This window comes from Ascaphus truei, chromosome 2, assembly GCF_040206685.1.
Source record: "Ascaphus truei isolate aAscTru1 chromosome 2, aAscTru1.hap1, whole genome shotgun sequence".
Taxonomy (NCBI): Eukaryota; Metazoa; Chordata; class Amphibia; order Anura; family Ascaphidae; genus Ascaphus; species Ascaphus truei.
In genome coordinates this window covers 306,035,369-306,063,012 of record NC_134484.1, presented here as the reverse complement: position 1 = coordinate 306,063,012, position 27,644 = coordinate 306,035,369, and the positions used below count along the sequence as shown (strand labels likewise).

The 27,644-nt window shown below is 42.4% G+C and overlaps 1 protein-coding gene across 1 annotated transcript in view; it reads left to right on the top strand.

Moving 5' to 3' along the window:
- Positions 1-3,470: 3,470 nt before the first annotated feature.
- Positions 3,471-27,644, top strand: part of RAMP3 (receptor activity modifying protein 3) — a 474,329-nt gene continuing 450,155 nt past the window's right edge. Inside the window, exon 1 of the mRNA XM_075586435.1 lies at positions 3,471-4,040. Within this exon, the coding sequence (XP_075442550.1) occupies positions 3,989-4,040 (52 nt within the window). The 5' untranslated portion in view covers positions 3,471-3,988. The remainder of the gene's footprint in view (positions 4,041-27,644) is intronic.

Here is a 27,644-nt window from a genome sequence, read left to right as displayed (position 1 = left end):
GGATAGCGTTTCATCGGTGGTGATGCGCCAGCCAGCGAACAACCCCAGCGGTGCGGTCTAGTCGAGCACACTTACCGGTGAGAAGGAGCGGATGAGTCCGGAGACTCCCAGACAGCAGGTGCTGGTGCGGCCTGAGCCGCGTAGAAGTCCCACAGCCGTGGCGACTCCCAGTGTGGCAGAGGAGAGACCAGAGACTGCTCCTAAGGACCAGAGGATCATCGTGAGCCAGCGGAGCTGTGAGCCAACCCCACGACAGGCCACGATGGAGGAAACCGGTGAGAAGGCCAGACTGGGGCATACTCACGTGTCCGAGACCACGCCAAACTTCCGGTACCACGCCCGGCGGATGACGCACTTCTAGTGCGGGACCTGGACTTATACCCAGACTCCGCAGCGTCGACAGCAAATGACGTCACATCCGACTCGACCAGCGGCCTGGATCGGAAGCATGTACCTGCCTTCCCGATGAGTACCAGCTTAACCAGGGAAGATATGGACCATTACAGGGAGTCTGTAGTGGGATGAGGAAAGAGAAGAATTGCAGAGAGGGACTGTAGAAAGACGTCCACGGGTCGAGGCTTAGCCCGACTTAAGGACACTGTTCCGGACACTGGTAGTTCCCTCATCCACTCCCTTAACGCCACTGCCACGGCCACTGCCCCTGCCCCATCGAGTTCCGGGTTACGTTCAAGTCACCAGGTTCTAGTAGGAGTAAGACCACTAAAGCTCCCTCTTTATCCACAGATTGGCGGGACTGGGTGACCAGTTACATAGTTACATAGTAGATAATGTCGAAAAAAGACGTACATCCATCAAGTTCAACCTATGCTAAATTTAGACAACAGATACTTTATCCTATAGCTATACTTACTTATTGATCCAGAGGAAGGCAAACAAAAAACCCCATTAAGGGGGAAAAGAAATTCTTTCCTGACTCCCATAATTGGCAATTGGATTAATCCCTGGATCAACATCCTTCCCATGTTTACTTAATTAGTATATCCCTGTATACCTTTCCTTTCTAAAAAGACGTCCAACCTTTTTTTGAAGAAATTTTGACCAGTGATGAGGGGTATGATGGGGAGATACCTTGGTCGAGTAGGATACCTGTGCCAAACCCTACAGTTTACAACCCTATGCCTAGGGGTCATTGTCTTCAGGGAGGGATACTTCTGGGCAGTCCTTGCTCTTCCCTTACCCCCCTTGTGGCTGGTGGCCTGGAGTGAAGGTCCCGGGACATCCTAAGGTGAAGACCTGAGTGATAAGAATGGATAGTGTAAGCTGTGCACTGCTGTGATTAAGAGCCAGAGACTGAATAAAGATCACCTGTTTCTACGTTCTCCTGGCTTGAGACTGAAATCTATCAGTGAGGAGAAGAGATAGTTCTCCTGCAGAGATTTCTTCCCACACATCTGGGGGCTGCAAGAGATGGAGGCAGCTGTCACCGTGAATACGATTCGGGCAAGACCCCAGAAGCCTGTCCTGACCTCCCCTATAACACCACGTGGGAGACTCAGAGCCCCCTGTTACCAGCAGCTTTCCCCAAGATAGACCAAATGTGAGATTGGGTGGGGGAAACAGGGTTATATTATACCAATCCACAGAATATATGCAGAAATAATTAATAATTACCAGCTCTTAAAAGACAGGAACTTCCTTTTCCTTATGTCTAATTTGTTGGGGTGCTAAATGGCAGGTAAATTGCAAATGGGGTTTAATACAGATAAATGTAAGGTTATGCATTTGGGATGCAAGAATAAAAAGGCGACTTACAAATTAAATGGAGATATATTGGGGGAATCCTTGATGGAGAAGGATTTAGGAGTGCTTGTAGACAGTAGGCTTAGCAATAGTGTCCAATGTCATGCAGTAGCTGCAAAGGCAAACACGATCTTATCTTGCATCAAACGGGCAATGGATGGAAGGGAAGTAAACATAATTATGCCCCTTTACAAAGCATTAGTAAGACCACACCTTGAATATGGAGTACAATTTTGGGCACCAATCCTAAGAAAAGACATTATGGAACTAGAGAGAGTGCAGAGAAGAGCCACCAAATTAATAAAGGGGATGGACATTCTAACTTATGAGGAGAGGCTAGCTAAATTAGATTTATTTACATTAGAAAAGAGGCGTCTAAGAGGGGATATGATAACTTTTTTGCACCCCAAAACTGGAACAACCTTCCAGAGACTCTCACATCCACCACCAGTTTAAGTTCTTTCAAATCTAAGGCTGTCTCACATTTTAACCTGGTCTGTAACTGTTTCATACACTCATAATATATATTTTCTTTAACTGTGCATGCAATGTATATAATGTATACCCCGTTCATTTATGTAACTTTACTTGTAACCATGTATTATTTGTTTTACTCTGTGCCCAGGACATACTTGAAAACGAGAGGTAACTCTCAATGTATTACTTCCTGGTAAAATATTTTATAAATAAAATAAATAAATAAATAAATAACTATATACAAATATATTCAGGGACAATACAAGGAGCTTTCAAAAGAACTATTCATCCCACGGGCAGTACAAAGGACTCGGGGCCATCCCTTAAGGTTGGAGGAAAGGAAATTTCACCAGCAATAAAGGAAAGGGTTCTTTACAGTAAGGACAGTTAAAATGTGGAATTCATTACCCATGGAGACTGTGATGGCAGATACAATAGATTTGTTCAAAAAAAGGTTGGATGGGAAAGGTATACAGGGATATACCAAATAAGTATGCATGGGAAGGATATTGATCCAAGGATTAATCCGAGTGCCAATTCTTGGAGTCAGGAAGGAATTAATTTTTCCCCTTAATGGGGTTTTTTGTTTGCCTTCCTCTGGATCAATGAGTAAGTATAGATATAGAATAAAGTATCTGTTGTCTAAATTTAGCATAGGTTGAACTTGATGGACATACGTCTTTTTTCAACCTCATCTACTATGTAACTATATAACTATGTAACTATGTATATCATTTGCCTATATCTTTATTAGCTTCCATGCGTCTGTTGTAAGTCATTGACTATATGCTTGATGTTGAAAAAAACTAAGAAAATAAACTGACACAAAAAAATAAATGTTATCATATCAAGCACTGCATGGGTTCGTTTTGCACTTTTCAGCAGTTTAAATAATTAAATATATGCATGATTTTTTTTTAAATATAAATTGTTCTGCCAATGTTGAAAACGCTACCAAATTTAGGCTTAATATTCATATTTTGGTTCATGTACTAGAGTAATATTAATTGGTTGAACTTGTAATATTCAGAGCACATCTGATATGTTAAGAAAAGTTAAACTATAATAATGATTTTGCCTATAAGAGGGTCAGCTCCAGTTTTGATACTGCCCATTCTTTTATGGAGGGGTGGTGGGGGGGGGGGGGGGGAGGGGTGTCAAGAGAGTGATGTACAGTACAGACAAGGGGAGTTCCTTAGGCAGTCCCTGCTATTAGTGTATACTGTAACAGCCACAGAGAAAAGGAACTCCCATATGCTCCCAGCAGCAACTTCCGATCACATCTTGCTGCTGCTGCTGCTGCTGCTGCTGCCAACATTTAGTTAACAAAAAATTGAAATCAAGAGAGCAGCCGCACTCGTTGGAAACTGCACACATTAGGATCCTCTGTGATTGATGCAGTATCAGCTGTAAAATGCAAGTTTTCGGCTATTTGAATCGAAGTAAATTACCTGTAGCCTAAAGGGAATTCTGCCCCTCGCTGTTATTTTTATCAATCAGTTATTATTAGCAGCGATGTTATGTTGATTACGGTTTGACTGACGTCCAAGGAATTACTGAGCTCTGCTGTGCCAGTTACAGTAGCTGTTTCTTCTTCGGCTTTGTTGCGGCTGCTGGATTTGCTGAGGATGAAGTTGCTGCTGATGGTGTGACCACTTTTTCACGACCATCCAATACTCTCCTTATCTTCGACACGCTTGTCTCAGATGCTTTTAACCCACCAAGTGGACTCGGCTTACCCTGGATAGTAATGGATAAACATGCATTGTCCCTATTACAACTTTTAGTGTCAGTGGTTTGTGGTAAGTAATATGATTGTGTTTGCTTGTTTGTTTGTTTGTTTGTTTGTTTGTTTGGGAAGTGGGTTGGGTATATCATGAATGTCAAGGTCCCAAATGAGAGCGATTTAGAGTTCTTGCAACCTGAACGATCTCACTTGCAAAGTAAGTGAGACCAGACTAACGCTAGAAAAGAGTGAGACTCATGTCAAATCAGAGAGATCTCCCGAAAGGGGTCCAAAAGTCGTAGTGTGTAGACACAATGTAAAATGTTTTTGTTATATCGGTGTTATAAGAACAGATGTAAGATATTTCCCAAATAAATATCCCTTTTTTTGTCAACAGACAATACAAACGTATACCCCAGCTCCATGTTACTTCAATCACCGGGTATGCATTGGGATTTTAAAGGGTTTTTTTTTTTGTTAATGTTTTTCCAGAATTGGGACTGTGTTGAATGTAATATTATTGATTTAGGCTTCTAGAATGGATTGTTTGTTACGATCACGTTCTATTACTTGAGGTGCGTCTAATATGATGGTGTTCTAGGGAATGTTATATATTTTTATTATTATTGTGGTTTAGGATATTGAGGGTGAACTATGTTCACCGTCAGAAATGTTTCAGTGATCTATAAGGGAATCTAATGGATGATTGTGTGAACCGCTACTTTTTATTATTATATATTAAACCATCCGTATATACTCTCTCTCTCTAGAAAATATGCATTGCAAAATGGTCTTATTCCTTCAGCTGTTGTAGCAAAAATGTAGAACAAATCTTCTTTTCGATGGATATCTAATAGTTATTAACAAGATTCTGCTGTCTTCTAGTGGAATTCATTATCTCCACTTTGATCAGTGATTGAGGCTGTGTTCAAATCATTCTAGTTCTATCTGTCTAGATTAGAAGTGGGTTGTGTTGAATATTATTATTTCATAGAATGGGTAGCTTAATATTTATTAATGTTAATGTTGTTTTGTGCAAGTGCTTTTGTGCTCTAGAATGGGAGTCTATGTATGATAATGTCAGTATTTTAAAATTATAGTATTCATTAGCTTAGAGACTTTTTATCCCGTGAGCCGGATACATAAGGGCAGCAGGTAAAAGTGAAATATTTTTTCAGTCTGGCCCTAGCCCTAACTTGTCATCCTAACCCTAATATACCAATGCAACGTTTACCCTAATCCTAATATGACAGCCTAAACTTTATATCGTAGCCTAACTCTTACATTAACTCTAACATGACAGCCTACCGATAACATGCCAGCCCAAAACCTTACCCTAGCCAGAACTCACTAGATCCTAATAATCTGGGAGAAAATCATTCCAGGCTAAATAGGAAGAGGGAGGAGTTTATACAAACAGTTTGCCAGGTAAATAGACACTTACATTAATTTATATTGGATCCTTTAAATATGTATATCTGTGTGTGTGTGTGTGTGTGTGTGTGTGTGTGTGTGTGTGTGTGTGTGTGTGTGTGTGTGTGTGTGTGTGTGTGTGTGTGTGTGTGTGTATATTGTCGACCAAAGTTGTGCAGCATTCTAAGAAATGTGAAATAAGGAATAAGCAGTAATCTGATGTTGATCACATTATCTGTATTGATCACATTATCTGTACTAACAGAAAGGTTTGCAACATCTATCCCTTGGGCAATGTCTTGGAAACAGATAGAATTTGTAATCCTATTCATAGATACACATGTCCAATAGACATGCATTTAACAGATTAATGGTTTGAGCCAGCACACTTTATTTTTAATGATTGCTTTAAAGATACAAAATTGTCACAGATGCAGCCCTGAATTGTTCATTTATTTAGACGCTTCCACTCTACAATGTGTACCATAAATTGTGCAGCACCTTGTCAGTTATCATAACATGCACTGGAGGAAGACAAGACAATTTGATTGAGTGAGAAAGATCAATTTAAGTTATGTACTCTTTGATATCACAGAAAAAAGTGTCATAATTGAATGTGTTCAGTGCTGTAAAAAACAAATACACACACAAACGCAAATCTACTTAAATTGTAATTTTCTTTAATCTTTCTCTGTGTTTATTTTATCTATCTACCCACCATCTTTTTTGTCTACTGTATTGTTCTTTCTGCCTTGATACTGTATCTACAACCTGTCTCCATTATCTAGATGTGTGTGGCTTTCTTCATTTTTAAAATTACCCCATTGAAAGTTGATTGAAGCCTTTAAATCCATGTCACAATCAACATGGTGTGGTCCAGTACAGCAGCATTTCATTATACTGGCTTTTGTTTATACAAAAGTACAGATGATTTTCATTTTGTGCTGGATAAAGCAAAAGCTGAATAAATCACAACCCCCTTTTTCTCTCAAAATATGAAGGGATCAGAGGTCCACAGAAATGTTAACCCCTCTGTCTTTGTTAAAGGAAATGAAAACCAATATTTGGATGTTTTGGGTGGGTTAAAGGCATTGCAGCTAGTTGTAGACTGGACAGCCTAAAGTAAGTTTTATTAAATGTTATTGATATACTGTAACAAAGTTGCTTTTGTTTCTTCTTCATTGTTTTAAAAAATGATGGGGGAGATGCATCAACGTAAAGAAAGTGCACATAGAAATTTGTTTTGACACATTGCTCCATTTCTGCTCCCATTTCCATACAATTTAAGAAAGTGTTGCTTACATTGATGCATTTTGTTTGCCAGAAAAGTTTACACCATCCAAGACCAGGCAAAAAATGTTGATGCAAATACAAGATGCAAAGAGATGCAGAGTTTTCTACAGTACATCTGTAACTCCTCCTTAACACCTCCTATTGTTACACTGCAAATCGCAAGGTGGTGCAAACTGTGCAAAATTTGGACCAAAGACCTTGCTTGATACATTGATGGAAAGAAAAGCAAGATGAAAATTACGCAATCTGCATCAAGTTTTCTCCAAATTTCCTTTGATACATCACCCCCAACGAGTTTTTAATTATTATTCCATTTGAGACGCATACTAGAATTAAGATTTTTGCATGTTGTCACATTTTTAAGAAAATGCTAAATATTGCAATCAATCTGATTGCTGTTTTCTAAATCTGTATTAGATCTAGTAGTCTGTGTTATTGCAACCCCATTTTTTTAATCATTTTACAGTACATTGAGCTAAACAACTGTAGCTATGTAACTGCAGAGCTCTTTTTCTGACATTGGTTACAGTATGTTGACATGTTCTAAATTGCAGAAAGCTCCATTAGGATTACAGTGTATAATTACAATTATGTAAACTATATCAAGATTTATGCTGTGAATTTAGAGTTTTGAAGGAACCAGTCTATTCAAAATCATAAGAAACCATGGCAAAACAATACTATGTGAATATCCCATTTAAAAAAAATGAACACATTAGTAGTTTCTGGTGCTATTTCAGTATCTGTGTATATAAATTCAAAGCTTAGAATATAGTACACTTTCCTGCGCATTTAAAAACAAATGATTTTAGAAAACCATTCAGTGATATATTTAAAAAAATATATATTATAACCTGGTCATAAAATAAAAATAAAATACATAAGATATTGTACTTTATGGAACCAAAGAGAATCTGTCTGGGATGGCTTGTAACAATGGAAAGGGCTGTTCTTTACTCATTTTACATTTAGCTGAGTTCATATTCAGAAAGGAGTGACAATACTTTACTAAAATACAGAGATATACCAAATAAGTATACATGGGAAGGATGTTGATCCAGGGATTAATCCGATTGCCAATTCTTGGAGTCAGGAAGAAATGTATATTTCCCCTTATGAGATATCATTGGATGATATGACTCTGGTATTTTTTGTTTGCCTTCCTCTGGATCAATAAGTAAGTATATAGGATAAAGTATATGTTGTCTAAATTTAGCATATGTTGAACTTGATGGACGTACGTCTTTTTTCAATCTCATCTACTATGTAACTATGTAACTATGTAAAATAGTTTATGATTAGGCACATAAACCAATGTAATATTCACTTTACTGGAATTTAAATGTTGTTTACGCTATCTTAGAACTGGCAGTTTACTTAACATACTGTGCTGTACAAAAAGTAAAGTACAAGTTTCAATAGATGCAATGCTTGGGAAAGTTGTGGGTTATGCCTGAGAGTTACATCTGGGAGTTATTTGGAGAAGTAGTAATGTGCACAGAGTTTTTAAAATGGAATAGATCTTTCAGGACAAGACAGAATAAATGAAAGAGAAACCTATGATCTGAAGTCCCTTAAAATGTTTTGCAAGTAGATAAAGCAAAAGTGACAGGAAAAAGCAGAGCACTGCAAAATAAGAAGCAGGAGATATATTCAAAAATAAAATTGTTTATTGACACATCAAAAAAGTTGCTGTGGAGACCTCTAACGCATTTCGCGCCTGCAAATGGTGCTTTGTCTTTTTTTTGTTGCAATGTTTAGAAAAAAACCTAATTATTCCAAAGTAAAAGGATAATTTAGCAAATCCCATTTTCATTTTGCATACCATTGATGGCATTACATGATATCATTTGTGCACTTGTGCACTAATACATTCTCCAATAGGGTAAAGTTACTGAAATGTTGTATGTGTCTATTTTCTACTTTATACAGTTGGGAGTAAGTGTGATTTTTTTCCCCTCAATACGTCTTGTTTTGTTTTGTCCTTGGTGGAAATTCACACCTTTAATGGATGCCTCCCAAGATATTGCCACCCCATAATTAGAGATGGTCAAATCTGTCAATATCCGATCAGCGGATTTTTTGCAAACTTTTCATCACAATCCAATCTGCGCGAGCATATCCTAAAGCGAATTGGGTAGTAATAAACTTGAGCGGATGCTCCTGAATCCACCATGGGTTTCTTTTGCATGGATTTAGCAAAATCTGAGATTAGATATCCTATTAAATCTGATCGCAAATTTTTCAAAATTTCAATGCACATGTGCTAAGTCCCTCCCATTTAATTGCAATTGTAGTTCACTTTGTGATTGTGAGGGAATAGAGAGGGACTGGGCTGGTTGCTGGGTTAGAGTGTGGGTAGGCTGGTAGGGAACTTTAGGGAGGGAGTAGGGACAGGCCGGCACAGAAGGTGACAGGCAGGGAGAGTGCTTTTATATATTTTTACTGGTTTTTATTTTGGTTATGGAGAGTGGTGACAGGGGGATGGAGGGGCTCTGCTGGTGCCTTTCCTGTGAGATTTAGGAAGGATTATTAAAGAGACTCAGTTAGTAGTGCAGGTATAACATCAAAAGCAGATGTATCAGCAGTAGGAGTAGCAGTTACACCCTATGTTGTTTTGTATATGCCTCAGGAACTTGCTATTCCTATGGCTGTTCAGCCGGTATTAGAGGAACAGTGTGTGCCTGAGTTGAGCTTGAGGGAGGTTCCACCTCTTCAACCTCACTTATTGGAAATAGTTCTTTCTTACAGGAAGTAGGTAGTATTGAGAATTTGGAGACCATTGCCTGTTTGTAAGAAAGTGAGTTTCTGTCAAGGCCACATTTGTCAGCAGCTATTTCCTCTGTGTCCTTTATCTCTGATTCTGTCTGTTTAATGACAGAGACTGTTAATGTTTAGTGTGCCAAAGTCTATCTGTTTGGACAGGGGTGTGGGCAGGAATCACAGCAGCACTCGCCGAAGAACTACAGACAGGAGAAGTTGGTAGGGAAGCAAGGATTTCTTCCAGCTGTAAGGAGGTCATGACTGCTGTATCCCATCTGGGCCAGGGTGTGCGCAAGTGGAGGTAGGAGAGGGTGAGGGCTAAATTGGTGATGGCTCTTCTGATGAGCTTAGTAAGGAGCATCTTGGAACAAATGAGGCAGAGGAACACAGCTATTCCTCTCAAATATGTCACATTGTTAGTCCCAAGGTTATCATTCATGGTATTCCAGCCTCTTCCCCTAGAATGCACGCATCACAGAGACCCACAAAGTGGAACCACCTCCATGGTGTGGGAATTCTTTCCATTGTCTTGCCATGTTTTGGTGTGTGACTCTGTTGTTGTGCACTGCGTCCTTTGTGGTGCAGCAGTGTATAGGGCTATGAGTGGATGCCACCAGAAAACCAGGGGTCTGCAGCAAAACATGCAGAACAATCTCTGTGATCTCTGAGAGAGGCTGCATCAGCGAATCTGTACATCCTCAGAAGTTCAGGATGTGACCATCATAGAAGAGCCACCACCACCCACCAACAATGGTGGTCACACATTCCTTCTCCTTGGTGGTACACAAGGCCCAGACAGACTTCACAGTCCACCCCTGCTTTGAGAAGGGTCTCTGTTGCTTCTCCACCAATTTCCCCACCTGTAGAACCTCCTCCTTCATATCTACCACCACCACCCATGATACAATGGGACCAGGGTATGAGAGCAAAACTTAGTAGGCTCATAGTGGGAAAGGGTCCAGTGCCACAGAACTCACAATGTATCCCTTCACCTTGCATTCTGTGAGGGTGCATTGCCTGTACTGTGATCACGTTGTTAGTAGGGGTGAGGTAGTTGATGAGATGTGGGAAGAAAGAGATGACAAATGTGGGAGATGTGACACATAAGATGGGTGGGAAGGGGAGAGGCGGTGGCACATTTGGTAGAGGAAGAGGGGGTTACACATTGGGATGACAGAGAAGGAGATTGACAGTGGGGGCAGTGGGGGTAGTGGGTGACAGTCCCTACCGTCTCCACTATTGTGGCATCTTCCTTACTGGTTGGTCACATGGAGTTCTCACTGCTGCCACAGAGCTGCTGTATCTACAGTATATATGACTGCACAGTGTGAAAGTGAGAAACACCTTCTGACCACACCACCTACAGCCCACCCAGTGCACTACTAAGGGATGATATATAGAATTTTATAGCTTGCCTGGCCCACTCAGGCCATACCCTGGCAACACCCCTGAAGAGAATTACAGTATTTGCCATAACAGTCTCCATAGGTAGTACATTTAAAATGTTGTCTGGCTTTACAAAGAACCATTTCCTTTGTTGCTGGTGAAATCTCTTTTCTTCAAGGGATGACCCCCATGCCATATTTTTTATCCTTGCAAGTAAAAGTTCCCTCGAAAGTTACTTGTATTGACCTTGAGTATACTTGTAAATCGTAATCATATTCATATCTTCTCTTAGATATCTCTTTTATAATGGTCTGTTAGTCCTGTAAAACTGTAGTTTTGTTGGAATTTTTTGTGGGACCAACACAAGAGTTCTCAGCGTCACTTCCGGTATCGCAGTCGGTCTCTCAGAGACTTCTGGTTATACATCAGCCGTCTTCTCCTCCTCACAGTAAAAAAAAAAAAAAAAAACGCTTTACGCCTCTTCTAAAGCATACAGTCGGTTTTGTTTACTGTGAGGAGGAGAGGACAACTGACGTATACCCAGGAGACTCTGTTAGACAGAGACCGCGATACCGGAAGTGACACTAAATGAGAGCCGGTTCGATACCTGAATGCAGTAGCAGTGAGAATATCATCTAAAGCCTACTGTGGGATGTTATCAGAGTCCAATATCTACCTTGCATGCTTTTAATAGTTTGTTTAAATGTGAGCGTACATTTTTAAACCTTTTTCATATATCCATAAATTTGGAAAACCATCTGCACTACTGTGTATTCTTTCCTCTATCTCTGGAAGTGCTGCTTTGCTGTCCCATAAACCAGCTATACCTCATCACAGCTAAGAGGCAGTAGGAAGGAGATGGAGATATCCTTGGGAAGATTGCTGAGTCCTGTTTATTTGATACACATTTCCTTTTTAACAATGGGGCCATGTGAGTTTTGGAATTATACGAATAATCATAGAATTTGCAGCTATTCTTTATTTTTGACGTATTGCACGATGTTTTCTATATTTTTTATATTTTCGCTTTGATCCTGCGCTCACATATTTAGAAGAAATGAACTCGAAAAACTAGGAAGACGTTTTCAGTTTTGGGGGTTTTGAGCTGTGAATTTATATTGATGTTTAACTTTTTTCATTTGTATCATATTATGTATACGTCACAATATCCCATCTAGCACTATCACTTAGATCAAGGTGCTCAAACAAGGGGTGCAACATTTTCAGGGGGAGTGCAGCGCTTACAGAGGCCCCGCGTTCTTCCCCAAAGCATTTAAATTAAATGTTGGGGAGTGCGCAATGTCTCTGTAAGTTCCCTTACCTTGTCTCCGGCAGCTTCTGGCGAGATGTCGCCATGGCAATGCAGCGCAAATGATATCACACGATGTCAGAAACTCCATAGACAAAGTAAGGGGGTGGCGCAACCAGGGGAGAGAGCAGGCAGAGGGGCACAGACAAAAAAGTTTGCGCACCCTGAAATATATTTTCTTTGAAGAGCTCTTTGGTGCTTTCTTTTGCTTGTTCACCACTATATACATACTGTAGGCAAAACAAGACTTGTCAACTAAGAATAGGTTTTAAAAATACATACATAGAACATATTACTATAATAACCCTTTAGTAGTCCAAATGGTCAACCAGTCATGGCCAACCCATGTATGTGTATAACTTATCCTCTAGATTGTAAACTCGCACGAACCGGGCCCTCATTACCTTTTGTATCTGTTTACACTTGTTTGTCCTTATTTGGTATGTCAGTCTGTTTATGTACAGTAATATACATAACTCTGTACCCCCATTGTACCATGCTGTGGAATATGTTGGTGCTTTACAAATACACAATAATAATAATAGCTTTAAAAGATATCAAACTACCTACTTATTCTCCCTCTGATAATTTACTATTTGATTAAAACATTGATGATAGCCAGATGGTGGCAGCAGCTAGCATTAAACATAACACACCACCAGTAGAAATGTGAAGATTTGAAAGGCCAAACAATACAGTACAATGTTATCATGCACTGGAGATTAACTGTGTCATTGTAATATGTAGATGGAAATCCAAGGAACAGCACAGTTACAGCCCATGGGATAAAATAAAGAACAATGTAGATGTTTAACTGAGTCAAATGAAATGAAATGAAAGGTGTATTTTTAAATATAATACATTATTTTAATCAAGTTTCTATTGCTGCTAGCAAAGTCTTTTATTAGATCAACAGTAGAGAATCTCAAAGATGTAGCTTGGTCATGTGCCTTTTAGATATCTTCTTTATTGCTAGTCCTATAACTATTATGCTACTAGGGGGGCCTGCAACGCCCGTGGGCCTCTTTTGTATTGAGAAACAAAAAATGAATGCACGCAAAATAATTTAATGCAGGGAACACATTGAATGAAGGGATAAAATGTAATATATACATGCAAGTGCAAAAGTTCCCAATTGACGCAAATATGAAAATTATTTTGAAAAAAATATATGTAGTGCAGTTTTGCCCACCCTATGGGAAATGTGGTGGCTACTGTGTGTGGTGCTTTACCTGTGGTTTATAGGAGGCCTGAACCTCCGCTGCTGGGAGCCTGGGGTGTACCTGATCCATCTGGTGACAGCGCCTCCACCTGTGCGGGATCCTACATAACCGCGTCACAGGACCCAAAGCAATAATACACACGATGGTAAAGATAACATTTTACTGCATGTATATGAAAAGGGCAATATTAGAGACAAACTCTGTATCTGTGCACAGAGAAGATGCATGTATCACTTAGTACAGTAATAAATCCAATAATTATTTGACAAAGGGCTGGGAGTCCGAAACATGTTAGAGTACCTCTACAGCATCATGGGAACCCTGTTTGTCTTGTTCCTCAATAAAGAAGCTTATTTTCATTGCACCTGATCCAGCCACCATCGCATTTTTTTTCGAAGTCGCTTTGCGTGACGCAACGCGTAGAGACATGGTGACGTCATAATGCACGGGTAGACACACGAGGAGCTCCTGGACTCATAGCAGCCAAGACGAACTACACAGCCAAGCCAGCTGACTCTTTCCGTGCCGAGAATCGAGGCAGTGACGGAGGATAGCCACACAGGCTCTGTGAGACTCAGACACAAGGCGTCAGCATGTGACAGGAGCTGTTTGAGGCTGCATGAGGTTTCCACTCGATCAGGTGCACACAGCATTTGCCGGGCTCCCTCTACCCCCACTGAAGACATCCCACAGAGATTTCTCTCCCATGAATGTGTTTTTTTAAATCTTGTAAGTGCATCTCCGTGGGACTGCTCTTGCTTAATAAATGTTCCTTGTTTTTACACAGATTTATGCTATGAGCTTGCGCTTCTCTGTGTTTTGTGTTTATATATATATATATATATACCATCACGTTTAAAGTTATGGTGGGTGAAAAAGGCAACAAGAAACCTCCACCGTATTGCATATAGCAAATAAAAAGGTCACTTGTGAGCACATTCACATGTCTTAGGCAGGTATGCAATCTGATTTCAATGCTGTGCTTTAAAGCTGTGTTAACAGCGAGCATTAACTTATATGGACTTCATGTAACAATGGTTTTTCAGGCAAAAGGTGACACGGTGTGCTCAATTGCATGTTATTTCCCAGAATGCCTTGCTGCAGTAGAAACACTGTATGCTGGGTGATAATGGTGAACGGCAGGGTTGCAGACCTGCCTAAGACATGTGAATGTGCTCACAAGTGATCTTTTTATTTGATATATATATATATATATATATATATATATATATATATATATATATATATATAGTCATGTATGGAGATTTTATTTAGAAGGCAGATGCTTGTCCCATATGTAGCATATAGACGTATAGTAACCAGGGGGATCCTGATAACAAAAAGACAGCACACCACAATGATGATCCAAAAGATGTGTATTGTGAAACACAGGGCCGCCAACGTTTCGGTCCTCATAGAGGGACCTTCCTCAGGGCTGTCTGGGTATGGTGATAAATTCCATATATAGGGCTCCCAGGATACTGAACAGTTTCTATCCTGTTTAGGCTGGAAAGTGCAGCCTCAGAATGCATGCACTCCATCCCACAGTTTGGCAAGTGCTGGAACTGGGGGGTGAGGGATCCAGACCAGAGTTTGTCTGCTGCCTGATTTCTGTCACTTGTCCTGCTGGTTGGAGATCAGGTATTTAAGGCTGATTTCCTGGTTCCTCTCCCCTCTCCTTAAGAGCCTGGAGGCAGGAAGGCTGCTGGAAGCAGAGAGGGAAACGCCTCTCACCAAACAGGTTAAATCATTCTGTTCCTTTTGTCTAAAACTGCAAAGTTCCTTATTTTTGTTGTTGGAACTGGATAAGCCAGTCCAAGCCTGAGTCAGGGAAAACCTTAGTTAAGTTAGTGCTCAGACGAGCAGGGTTTTTGTTTGCTTATGTGTTATTTTGAATTCTGTGGCAGTCTCAGTGCCTGGGACTGAATAAACCAGACAATAGCCTGTTTAAAGGAACAGCACGTTACGCCTCGTCATTTAACCTACCCTAGAAGACTGTGTTCTAACAGTCCCGGACAGACGGCGGAGCCCCGGAGTAAGCCGTTTGTCACATATGGTGGAGAATGCGGGCAACACACTAAAAGGTCTGCGGGTTAAAGAACTTTAAAAAAAAAAAAAAGGTTATTTTTCTCTCTCCAAACAAGATGGAAGACGTGGTGAGTGCGCTGGTACGCAATGTCGCTGCCCAGAAAGACGCGAATGAAAACCAGCAACAGACGAATGCAGCCCTGCAAAAGGCGAATGCAACCCAGCAACAGCTGTTAATAGCCCAGCAAGAGACTAATGCAAACCAGCAACAGACGAATGCAGCCCTGCAAGAGGCGAATGCAGCCCAGCAAGTGACAAACCGCTTGCTGAGAGAGGAGCAACAACGGTTCGCCCAGGGCTTACAGCAGGAACTCGAGTTCCTGAGAGAGGCTATCATTAAGACTCCACTGGCAGAGGCAGCCCCAGTCCCGAAAATGACCAGGGCAAGACACTACCTTCAGAAGATGGGGCCCTCGGATTATGTTGAAACCTATCTTCTCACTTTTGAACGCACGGCACAGAGAGAGGGTTGGCCAGAAGCTGAGTGGGCCAGTCTAATCGCACCCTTCTTAAGCGGCGAACCCCAGAAGGCTTACTTTGATCAAGAGCCAGCCGAAGCTAACATCTATGCAAAATTGAAGTTCGAGATCCTCGCCCGCCTCGGCGTGACTACAGCCGTTCGCACCCAAAGGTTCCACGCATGGTCCTTCACTTTGGATAAAGCCACCCGATCCCAGATGTATGACCTCATCCACCTCGCTCGGAAGTGGCTGCAACCCGAGATCAACTCAGCAAGCCACATCGTGGAACGGTTGGCCATGGACCAGTTCTTGAGGAAACTTCCCTCTGCCCTACGCCGTTGGGTCAGTCAGAGTGACCCCCACAATGCAGACGAGCTGGTGGCCCTCGTAGAAAGGTACAATGCAGCAGAAGAGCACCTGCAACCCACAGTCATGGAGCATCCCCACTACCCAAGGTTCCAGGACTCTTCCAGAGATGGTAAAAGGGTACCAGGATTAAGGGGGGCTGAAGAGCGACGACCGCCTTCACACAGCACCAGCAACAGTGACTCGCATACTAAGGGCAACAGCCAACGTGGGGAGCCAAAAAAGGGCTCTAAGTGGGACACAGACTATGTACCTAAATGTGTAAATTGTTATGAGAGGGGCCACACCGTGAAAGTCTGCCCACTAAATACTGAACCAATGCAATGCAACAGCGTTGAACCTTATTCGTTGTGGTCTCAATGTATGGGCCCTAGCCCAGAGGACCCCTTGAATAACCATCTCTGGGCATTTGTAAAGGTAAATGGTAAGAGGGTTCGGGCACTACTTGACTCTGGGAGTATGGTTACACTAGTGTCCGAATACCTGTTGCCCATTGGGAAAAAACAGGTAAACAGTTCACAAAGAGTGACAATTTGTTGTATACATGGGGATAATCATGAATATTCCACTGTTGATGTTCTTATTGAAACAGAGTTTGGTTCTTTAGATTTCAAAGTGGGTATAGTACCCAAATTGGCACATGATGTGTTAATAGGAACCGGCTTTCCTAATTTTCTAAAAATGTGGTCCTCCTCTCAGAATAGCGGCCAGAGTTCAATAGCGGACCATAAAGATGTAATAGAAGAAACAAATCCTTTTCCTTTTTCAGAAATGGAGATTGACGAGGGCCCAAATAAATGGGGGAAAGAGGAAGAGTGCTGTAAAATCCCCTTTCCCATGGCCACCTTGGTAGGGAATACCCCAAATCAAGATGTTGAACAGGCGCTTACCACCCCAGAACAGGATAAGACCTTCGCTGACCTAGAGGTCAGTCCTGGGGGTTTTAAGAAGGCCCAGGGGGAAGACCCCACATTAGCGGAAGCAAGGGGGAATATACGGGACCAGAATAGTACTCCGGGCCAACCAGATAGGTCACTTGCCTATCCCTACTTCGAGGTAGAGAATGACCTAGTATATCGGGTTGATAAAAGGAAATCAATTATAACTAAACAATTGTTGGTACCACGGACATTCCATAATGTAGTATTACACCTCGCACATAGTCACCCATTGGGGGGCACCTAGGGGTGGAAAAGACAAAAGAAAAGGTTCTCCGAAGCTTCTATTGGCCTGGGGTTCTGGCAGAAATGACAAATTATTGCTCCTCATACCCAGAATGTCAGATCACCGCCCCGTTCAAAGCGTATCGTAGCCCATTGGTACCCCTTCCCATAATAGATGTACCATTTGACCGGATTGCTATGGATCTAGTAGGACCCTTAATAAAGTCTTCTAGGGGACATCAGTATATATTGGTAATATTAGATTATGTCACCCGATATCCGGAGGCAGTTCCCCTACGTAGCACCTCTGCTAAAAACATAGTAAAAGAGTTAATAGTTCTGTTTACCAGGGTCGGAATTCCTAAAGAGATCTTAACTGACCAGGGAACACCATTTATGTCCCAAGTAACAAAAGAGTTATGTAAACTCCTAAAAATCAAGCATCTCAGAACCTCAGTCTATCATCCACAAACAGATGGTTTAGTGGAACGGTTCAATAAAACCTTAAAGAGCATGTTACGCTGGGCGGTCGATAAGGATGGGAAAAACTGGGATTGTTTGTTACCATATCTGTTATTTGCCATTAGGGAGGTTCCCCAATCATCCACAGGCTTCTCCCCGTTTGAACTATTGTATGGCCGAAACCCAAGGGGCTTACTGGATATAGCCAAAGAGACTTGGGAACATGAGGTTACCCCATACAGAAGTGTAATGGAGCATGTTGCCCAGATGCAGGACCGCATAGCTGCAGTCCTACCTATAGTCAGGGAACACATGGAAAAAGCTCAAGAGGCCCAGAGGAATACGTATAATAAGGGTGCTAGGGTCAGAATTTTTTTCCCAGGCTATAAGGTACTAGTTCTGGTTCCCACCGAAGAGAGTAAATTCCTTGCTAAGTGGCATGGGCCATATGAGGTCTTGGAAAGAGTGGGAGAAGTAAATTATAAGGTGAGACAGCCAGGTAGGAGGAAACCTGAGCAAATTTACCATATAAACCTACTTAAGCCCTGGAAAGATAGAGAGGTCTTGTTAACCCTAGTATCCCCAGGTCCGTCAGAGAATCGAGAAACTGACCCAGAGGTTAGCATAGCTGAAACCCTGTCCGTTCATCAGAAACGAGAGGTCCAGAATTTAGTGAGAAGAAACAAAGAAGTCTTCTCTACGCATCCTGGTAGAACTAGCGTAATTGAACATGACCTAGTCTCTGAACCGGGGGTCCGAGTTAACCTTAAACCGTACTGAATCCCAGAGGCCAAAAGAGAAGCTATAAGTTTAGAGGTTAAAAAAATGCTAAAACTAGGCGTAATTGAGGAATCCCAAAGTGGGTGGAACAGCCCTATAGTTTTAGTCCCAAAACCAGATGGTACAACAAGGTTTTGCAATGACTGCCATAAACTAAACGCTGCGTCAAAATGTGATACTTATCCTATGACCAGGGTTGATGAACTGGTAGAGAGACTGGGCAAAGCCCGATATCACACGACCCTAGACCTAACAAAAGGGTACTGGCAGGTTCCCCTCACAGAAAGGGCAAAAGAAAAGACAGCCTTCTCAACCCCAGACGGCCTCTTTCAGTATAGGGTGCTGCCTTTTGGCTTACATGTAGCTCCCGCCACATTCCAAAGAATGATGGATAAAATTTTAAAACCACATGCTCGGTATGCTGCCGCCTACCTGGATGATGTGGTAATCCATAGTGAAGATTGGCAATCCCACCTTCCAAAGGTCCAAGCTGTGCTTGACGCAGTTCGGTCTGCTGGACTAACTGCTTACCCCGCTAAATGCACTATTGGTCTGGAGGAGGCCAAGTATCTGGGGTATTCTATTGGCAGAGGTTTACTCAAACCCCAAACACTCAAAGTAGAGGCGATACAAAATTGGCCAAGGCCAGTTACAAAAAAACAAGTAAGGACCTTATTGGGATTCATTGGTTACTATAGAAGGTTTATTCCCAATTTTGCAACTAAGGCAACCCCACTAACCGACCTCACAAAAGCAAGAGGGACGCTAATGGTAAAGTGGTCCCCCGAAACCGAACAGGCCTTTAGAAGCCTGAAAGAAGCTCTCTGTGCCCAACCCGTGTTGGTCACACCTGACTTCTCTAAAGAGTTTTTAGTCCAAACTGACGCATCTGAGGTAGGGCTGGGGGCTGTACTCTCCCAGGAGTCTCAAGGTGAGGAGCACCCCATCCTTTATTTAAGTAGGAGACTAAATCCCCAGGAGAAAAATTACTCCATAGTCGAGAAAGAATGTCTCGCAATAAAGTGGGCTGTAGAGACGCTCAAATACTATCTGTTGGGGAGAAAATTCCGGTTGGTCACAGATCATGCACCCCTCACCTGGATGTGTCAAAACAGAGAGAAGAATGCTAGAGTGACCAGGTGGTTCCTAAGCCTACAACCCTTTAAATTTTCTGTGGAACACAGGTCAGGGCACAAATATGGCAATGCTGACGGGTTGTCAATGATGCACTCCCTAATATCCATGGTCGCTCATCCCTCGAGGTCTGAGCTGGGGGGGAGGATATGTGACAGAAACCAGGGTATGGTGATAAATTCCATATATAGGGCTCCCAGGATACTGAACAGTTTCTATCCTGTTTAGGCTGGAAAGTGCAGACTCAGAATGCATGCACTCCATCCCACAGTTTGGCAAGTGCTGGAACTGGGGGGTGAGGGATCCAGACCAGAGTTTGTCTGCTGCCTGATTTCTGTCACCTGTCCTGCTGGTTGGAGATCAGGTATTTAAGGCTGATTTCCTGGTTCCTCTCCCCTCTCCCCAAGTGCCTTGAAGCAGGAAGGCTGCTGGAAGCAGAGGGGAAACGCCTCTCACCAAACAGGTTAAATCATTCTGTTTCTTTTGTCTAAAACTGCAAAGTTCCTTATTTTTGTTGTTGGAACTGGATAAGCCAGTCCAAGCCTGAATCAGGGAAAACCTTAGTTAAGTTAGTGCTCAGGCGAGCAGGGTTTTTGTTTGCTTATGTGTTATTTTGAATTCTGTGACAGTCTCAGTGCCTGGGACTGAATAAACCAGACAATAGCCTGTTTAAAGGAACAGCACGTTACGCCTCGTCATTTAACCTACCTTAAAAGACCGTGTTCTAACAGTCCCGGACAGATGGCGGAGCCCCGGAGTAAGCCGTTTGTCACAATATATATATATATATATATATATATATATATATATACATACATACATACATACATACATACATACATACATACATACATACATATATATATATATATATATACGTTTTTGTATTGAAAAAAAGACACATAGACCAATGTTTCGGTCCCCCAGTGGGACCTTTCTCAAGGTGGTGCACGTATCGCCGTGTTAATAATGTAAACTTAAGGAACATCTTCCGTTGCACTATGGTTTTAAGTAAACCCAGTTCCTGAGTATGTTCAGTAATATCAATAGTCTAATGACAATGATATATGCCCAAAATTTAGGCCTGTATCACTGCTGGCCAATATCTGAAACAGCAGACCGCGGGCAAAAGCGATCTCCCATGATATAAGCCCGCTCCCCACAAATGCAGCCTGTCACGCTGTGCTCACCATAAATAAGGCGGGACCCAGGGACTGAGGTGGGAATGGATAGAAATGCCACTCACAGCCACGAGGGCGCATCTGGAGTGTAGTTTGGTCGAGGTAGCCGGGTCGGGGTTGGAGAGGTACGGATCATCATTATACTTGCCAGGGTTTGGGTAGGAGAGGTCCGGATTGTTGGAGGTACTATTAGCCGTAGTCGGGATCGGAGAGTGGAGAGTGGTCGTTCTCCAAGGGCCGAGGTCAGGGTTGGAGAGGTGTGGATTGTCAGAGATAGCCGAGAAAGTACAGAGGTGTGAAGTCCAAAAGCAAAGCCGGGGCGGTACACAGAGTAAGGTTCGGCAAGGCAAGACTGTGGAGGCAGAGATGAGGAGAACAGCAACGTAACAATAACTATGCAAAGCCAATGTGCTAGTGGCACAGCTGAGCATATAAGCAAGTGAGAGACCAATGAGAGGAGAGGTGTAGCAGAGGAACATCTTCAGCGGGAGCAGGGATAAGCAGAGGTGCAGGAGACAGGTGCTGGCTATGCAGCTTATTGCGTTTGTTGAAGCGGAGCTTGTGCGCGTTGTGCATGCCACATGCCATTGGTTCGCGATTGCAATCCGGAGGCGGGACCCTCTGCCCCCAGGGTGCGCACCTGCATGTAGCGCTGATGAGAGTAGGTGCGGGTCCCGCAAACGTGTTGCCTGGAGCGAGGAGTGTGGAGTTTGCAGAGGGTAAGGCGGGAGCGCGCCGAGGGCGGTGTCACTCCCAGTTCCTTACACAGCCCTGCAGCTAAATCCTATGCGGTAAAATAGAAAAAATCCTAGATAATCCGGTAACTGCTCCAACTGGGCATCACACAGTACTCCTGGGATCCCTGTTGCTACAAGTTCCATTGTGATGCTCCTGTCGCGTGGGTGAGTGTAGCAAAACAGGAAAATATGGCAGTGCACTGCAAAAATACATAGAATGGATGGAGAGCAAAAAATGCAGAAACAAATATTTATAGACAGAAATAGATAGCTGGATGAAGGGAGTAAAACTATTTTTTCAAGATGTTTCTCTCTCCAGCCCTTCTTTTTGTTTTTGCTGTGCACCACCATCTTCTCCTGTCTTGCTATGCTGCAAGAATACAGCATGGCTGTTCTGTGCAAAAAATTGCCTCATGCATACAGATAGAAATAGGGCTAACTAATTTAGAGTAGTCCCAGACATGTTATAGCTTTAGGCATAGATGCACTAAGCTCTGTTAGGAACATTTACCTAAATTAATGTTAGTTTAATCCTAACATCTATGCACTAAAGCAAATGACCTAACATTAACCCAGGTCTGTTCCTTAAATAATGTATGGTTATTTTTTTCCGACCGTTAGTGCTGTCCTATGCTGTTCAGATTAGCATATTGATTTAACCCTATTTTATTTAGGTCATACCAAAATGTTGTATTAGCTCTCTCTAGACTCTGAAAATGGGTTTAGCCGGAGAGGAGAGAGTTAGAAAGAGTCCTGTTTTTTTTTTTATAAATGGGTCTCCTTAGATACCTGGGAAATGGGCAAGTAGGATATATTTATGACTCCTAAGGTATCTCAAAGGTGCCAATATCTTGTGAAAAGATGTCTCTCTATGTGTTGTCTAAAGGTGAGGGATATATAGAGCACTTGGAACCAGGACCGGCTTGGATTATTATGGGACCCGGTGCCTCTTACCTCTTCCAGGGCCATGATGATGTAACGTGACAAGCAGGGATTCTTGCTCACTCTCGCACGATGTGACAACATCATGTAACGTCGCATCTTCATGTGGCATGGCAATATGTTGTCACGTGACTTTGTTTGGCAGCAGGAGATGTCGGCGCATAAAGAGGCCCTTTGCTCTCCCCAGGCCCAATTGCGATAAGCATGGTTTAAATGTTCTAGTGGTTAATTTAACCACCATAACATTTAAACTGTGATTATGGAGTGTGGCCGGGGGAGAACGCCGGCCTTCTGCAAGCGCGGGGCCAGGTGCAGTCACACCGATGGCATAGCCATAAAGCCGGCCCTGTGAAAAAAAACCAGGCGCTTACCTCGAGTCACAAACAAAAGTAGGCTTACAATGAAGCAGTCAATTGAAATATGGCATAACTGCATTTCAGCTCTAATGTCACTAAAGAGGCATTTAAAACTAAACAATTAATCAACTGTAGGACCAACTTCGTAGTGTACCTGCCCGAATGCCCATGTGGACTACAGTATGTGGGCCGGACCTCAAGAAGTCTAAGAGTCCGCATACTGGAGCACTTGGGTAATATAAGGAGGGGTCTAACTACACATAGTGTGCCACTTAATTTCTCACAACATCACGGGGGACGACCCCTCGGGACTACTTTATAGAGGGCTAGAGGTGGTCCCTGAGAACTGGAGAGGGGGAGATAGATTGAAACGTCTCCGACAGAGGGAGACGTTTTGCATATATCGTTTGAAATCTATGTCCCCTGCCGGTCTCAACGTTGACCTTGATATTGCAGCTTTTAACTGAAACCCAATGGGTCAGCTGTGAATCCCTTGAGCTATATGACATTAGCTTAAGTGTGATATTTATGCCTACCTACTAAGGGAGGGATTATCAAACCATATAGATTATTCATTGAACATTTTGTATTGTTTTTATCCCTCTCCCTCTTTTCAGACCTTCCACGCCTTTTTGAGAGAGAGAATTTTTTTTTTAGAGCTTTTTAATATTTATGAGGATATTTGTATTTTAATGTATTTAGACATATTTATATAAGAATTTTAAGGATTGTATGTAAACATTATGTGAAATTAAATTAGTATGATTCATGTAAAGAGTATATATTTTTAATGTGCATCACTGAATATTGATGTTATTTTAATATTAAGTATTAAGCGTGATTTATTTTTTAAATAAATATATTATGGCCAACGAAGTGTTAATAATTTAATAATCTAAATTCCATGTGAAATCGATAAACCCCATGTAATGACTAAAGATTGGAGAACTCACTGAGTTCTTTGAAATAAACTGTTTGATAATTTTAAAGGTGATTGTTTAAAAACTGTAGTTTCAGATGAGTATGGATAAGGATATATGAGAAGGACCTAAGGAGGCATTATCTAGATCAGCGGTGCGCAAAGTGGGGGGCGCGACCCCCAGGGGGGCGGGAGATTGTGCTCGGGGGGCGCAGGCAGTTGCAGAGGCCCCGCGCTCTTCCTCCAGGCATTTAAACTAAATGCCGGGGGATCGCGTGAGGCCCCTGCAACTGTTTACTTACCGGGATTCAGCCGTCTGTGTTGCGTCGCCATGGCAACGCGGCGTCAATAGACGCCGCGGCACCATGTGACCTGACGTCACACGCCCACGCAGCGTCATCTGACGCGAATGAAAGTAGGCAGGGGGGCGCGAGAGCCGGGGGCAGAGTGACAGGGGGGCGCAGCACAAAAAGTTTGCGCTCCCCTGATCTAGATCCTCCATGCATAGATGTTTCAGTATCAATTGATATATGATTAGTGATCCACCTACTGTAACCCCTGTTAAATGAGCCCCCAAGCTCTTGATATTTTTTTCAGCTAAAAAGGTTAAGTTGAAATATATATATGTTGTGCAATTATGCTTTTAAACTGACTATGTGTGCACAGTGAGAATTCAGCCATTGTAAATAGCACAGCCAAGCTGAACTCAACACTAATGAGTTTTGAGGATACACAGCCAATTCTAATCAGCAATTTGATTATGCAGAGGGTCTATATAAAGCTCAGAGACCCCCTTCACATCATTATTTGAGCCTGAGGAAGCCGATGCGTCGGCGAAACGCGTTGCTCTATTCTACAGCTGAATTTGACCCACGGAGGCTTCCGTAGCCAGATCACAAAGCAGCCTTTGCAGCCCAGCAGGACAGTTTTTTCTTCCTGCATCCTGGACGCGGGACCGGCGCAACAAGCTGCTTAAACTTGATCCTGGACTGCATGAGGAGGCCAGGGGTCCACCCTATATGTGTGTGAGTCCCATTGTTGTTTTATAAATAAATGCATTTTATGAATTTTATACAACTGAATCGTGCCTCACCTGTTTTCCCCTCCTCCAACCCCCATACATTATAACATCGGGGGGGGGGGGAGACCACACCTGACGTCTGGAACCGGGTATTGAGACCTATATTAACCAGGAAGCTTGAGGACAGTCCCCATTACGCAGACCAACAGAAGTGGATGGGCTAAGGAATTAACCCCAAAGTAACCAACCCTCTACAACTGCTCACACTGGGCCGTGTGAGTACAGATACATATAGTTGTATATTCCCCCCTACCCTATAAATTTTCATCCATTAATGCTGGGAGAGACGGAGTTCGTCTTCAGAAAGTTACCAATTATTGTGTTTACTTACACATGGCCGTGTAAGTACCTCGGTATATAAAACTCATCCCCCATTTTTACCCAAGTCGTTTGAGTCCACTATCAACACTATATTGTTATTACATATACCTCTTTAATCCCATGCTCCCCCATTGCCTGTTTGTTTTTATAAAGCCGGCCCTGCTTGGTACTCAAATAAAATAGAAAGAAGGTGTAGTAGCGGTGCATAGCAAAGAAATTCAGATCTTGACTGCCGGTGCTATGAGCAAAAAAGCTTTAATGGCACAAACAAAAGGGAAAGAGAACCACTCTAATGTGTTTCGCGCCTGCCTTAGCACTTTCCAAAGAGTATGGGCTCAAATACTCATGGGGTATTTAAATAGTTATAACACATCTGGTCCGCTGGAATCCACAATCAACAACATTAGGTACACATAAAACGTTAGTGAATATAGGATATAGGAGAAATGCTAACTCCCTTGCAATATGCAACCACAGGACAGGTGTGTTCCTGACCAATGATGTTAAAACACTTAAAGTTAACCCATTAGATCACAGCCATCCTAAAGATAATCGTGGTCACCAAGGAACTAAAAACAACAACAATGTCATAATCAAAACACACAAAGTGAAAAAATATGTGAATAATAGGACTCCACAAAGGTATCTATCTTAATATTGAATGTAACCTACAGCAGGGCCCCGCTTCTTGGCGCCCCGCTGATATGGCGGCACCGAGAAGGGGGCTGCCATGTCTCCTCAGAGGCTGTTGCCGCCGGCGCGCATGTGCAGAACGTAGCTTGCGCGCGCAGAACGTAGGTCACGCGTGCACAAGGGAGAAAATGCCGGGTTGCGCATGCGCACAAGGGGGGAAATGTCGGGTTGCGCATGCGCATAGCTAAAATCGCCGGTTCTGCTTTCCAGCGATTTTCACTATACGGCGGGCCCTTAGAACTGAACCCTCCGTATGCCTGGGCCCTGCTGTATATAAATGTTGCCTACTATGTTGCATAGTAACTACTGTATGTTGCCATGTATATTGTCACACTGTATATGGTATTACTGCAACAAAATGTTACAATGAGACTAATGGATACTGTAATATATGTTTGATGTGACTGAATTACATACTTACGTAAATGACCAAATAGACTGTAAAGATAGAATGATAAAAACATAAACAAATATTGTACACATAGTCCTAAAGAACAGAATTGAAAGCAAAATATATAAGGGCCTATCCACTAACTCTAAGTCACTTATCGCCATCTAATCTCCAAAAAAGCGTACTGCTTCTCAGTAAGCTCCAATAAGACGGCGATAAGAGAGCTTTTCGACAATTTTTGTTGCTGAAAAAAAAATTTGCCAAACGCATGGCGATAAGCCACTTATCGCCAGCTTTTCAAACTCGTGGTAATCTAGTAGCCCTGATTAGCTTATTGAGGCTAATCGCGCCTCTAGAATTGGGATTTCCTCTCAAAATCGCTTCACCAGAAAAAGTTGGTAAGAGGGTGGTGATAAGCTGCGGATAAGGCCGCGAGAGGGGACTTTGAAAAAAAAATGCATTTTTCCTGCATTGGATTGATGTTGGGAGTCTCCATTAATAGCAGCCCCGGAGACCCCAGGCATCAATCCCATGTAATAAAAATGCATTTACAGTCAACTTCAATACCGTAGCGGCGAACTGCTAAGGCAATGAAGGGGTTAATGGACAACTGCAGTTTTATTGAGGGCAGAGGGGGTGAGTGAAAGGGGTACTTGGCCCTTCACTCACCCCTCTGCCCCCAATAAACATTACAATATATTATAATCATCATCCCTTAAAGTCATATCACATCCTTTTGAACTAAGGTAACCTATCACATGGTACAGCAACCAATGGGATTGTCTTCAATCCCATTGGCTCTTATACCATGTGATATGGGCATGGGGTTTGAAGGATGTGATGTACCTCCCTTGCAGATGATGTCATATCCTTCACAAAAAAAAAGAGGTGGGCACATGATACACCGTCCAATCGGATTGGAGCTGTACCATCTGACCAGAAAATGTGACATCAGAGGCACCATATAAGACCTTGATGTTTCATTTGAGCTCAAGAAGACGACGAGTCAACATCATGTTGTGGATTTACCATTAGTTTTGGATTAAAAGATAAAGAAAGAAGATAAAGAAAGAAACATATAATCACAGAAAGAAGATGATAGAAGATAAAACAAAGAAGAATTTGGTTACCTGGTCCGGATCTTAAAGGTGGATGGCGTCGGATTGAGTTCGATGAAGTCACAGTATGAGAGCTTCCTGATACCCCTGGATTCAGAGA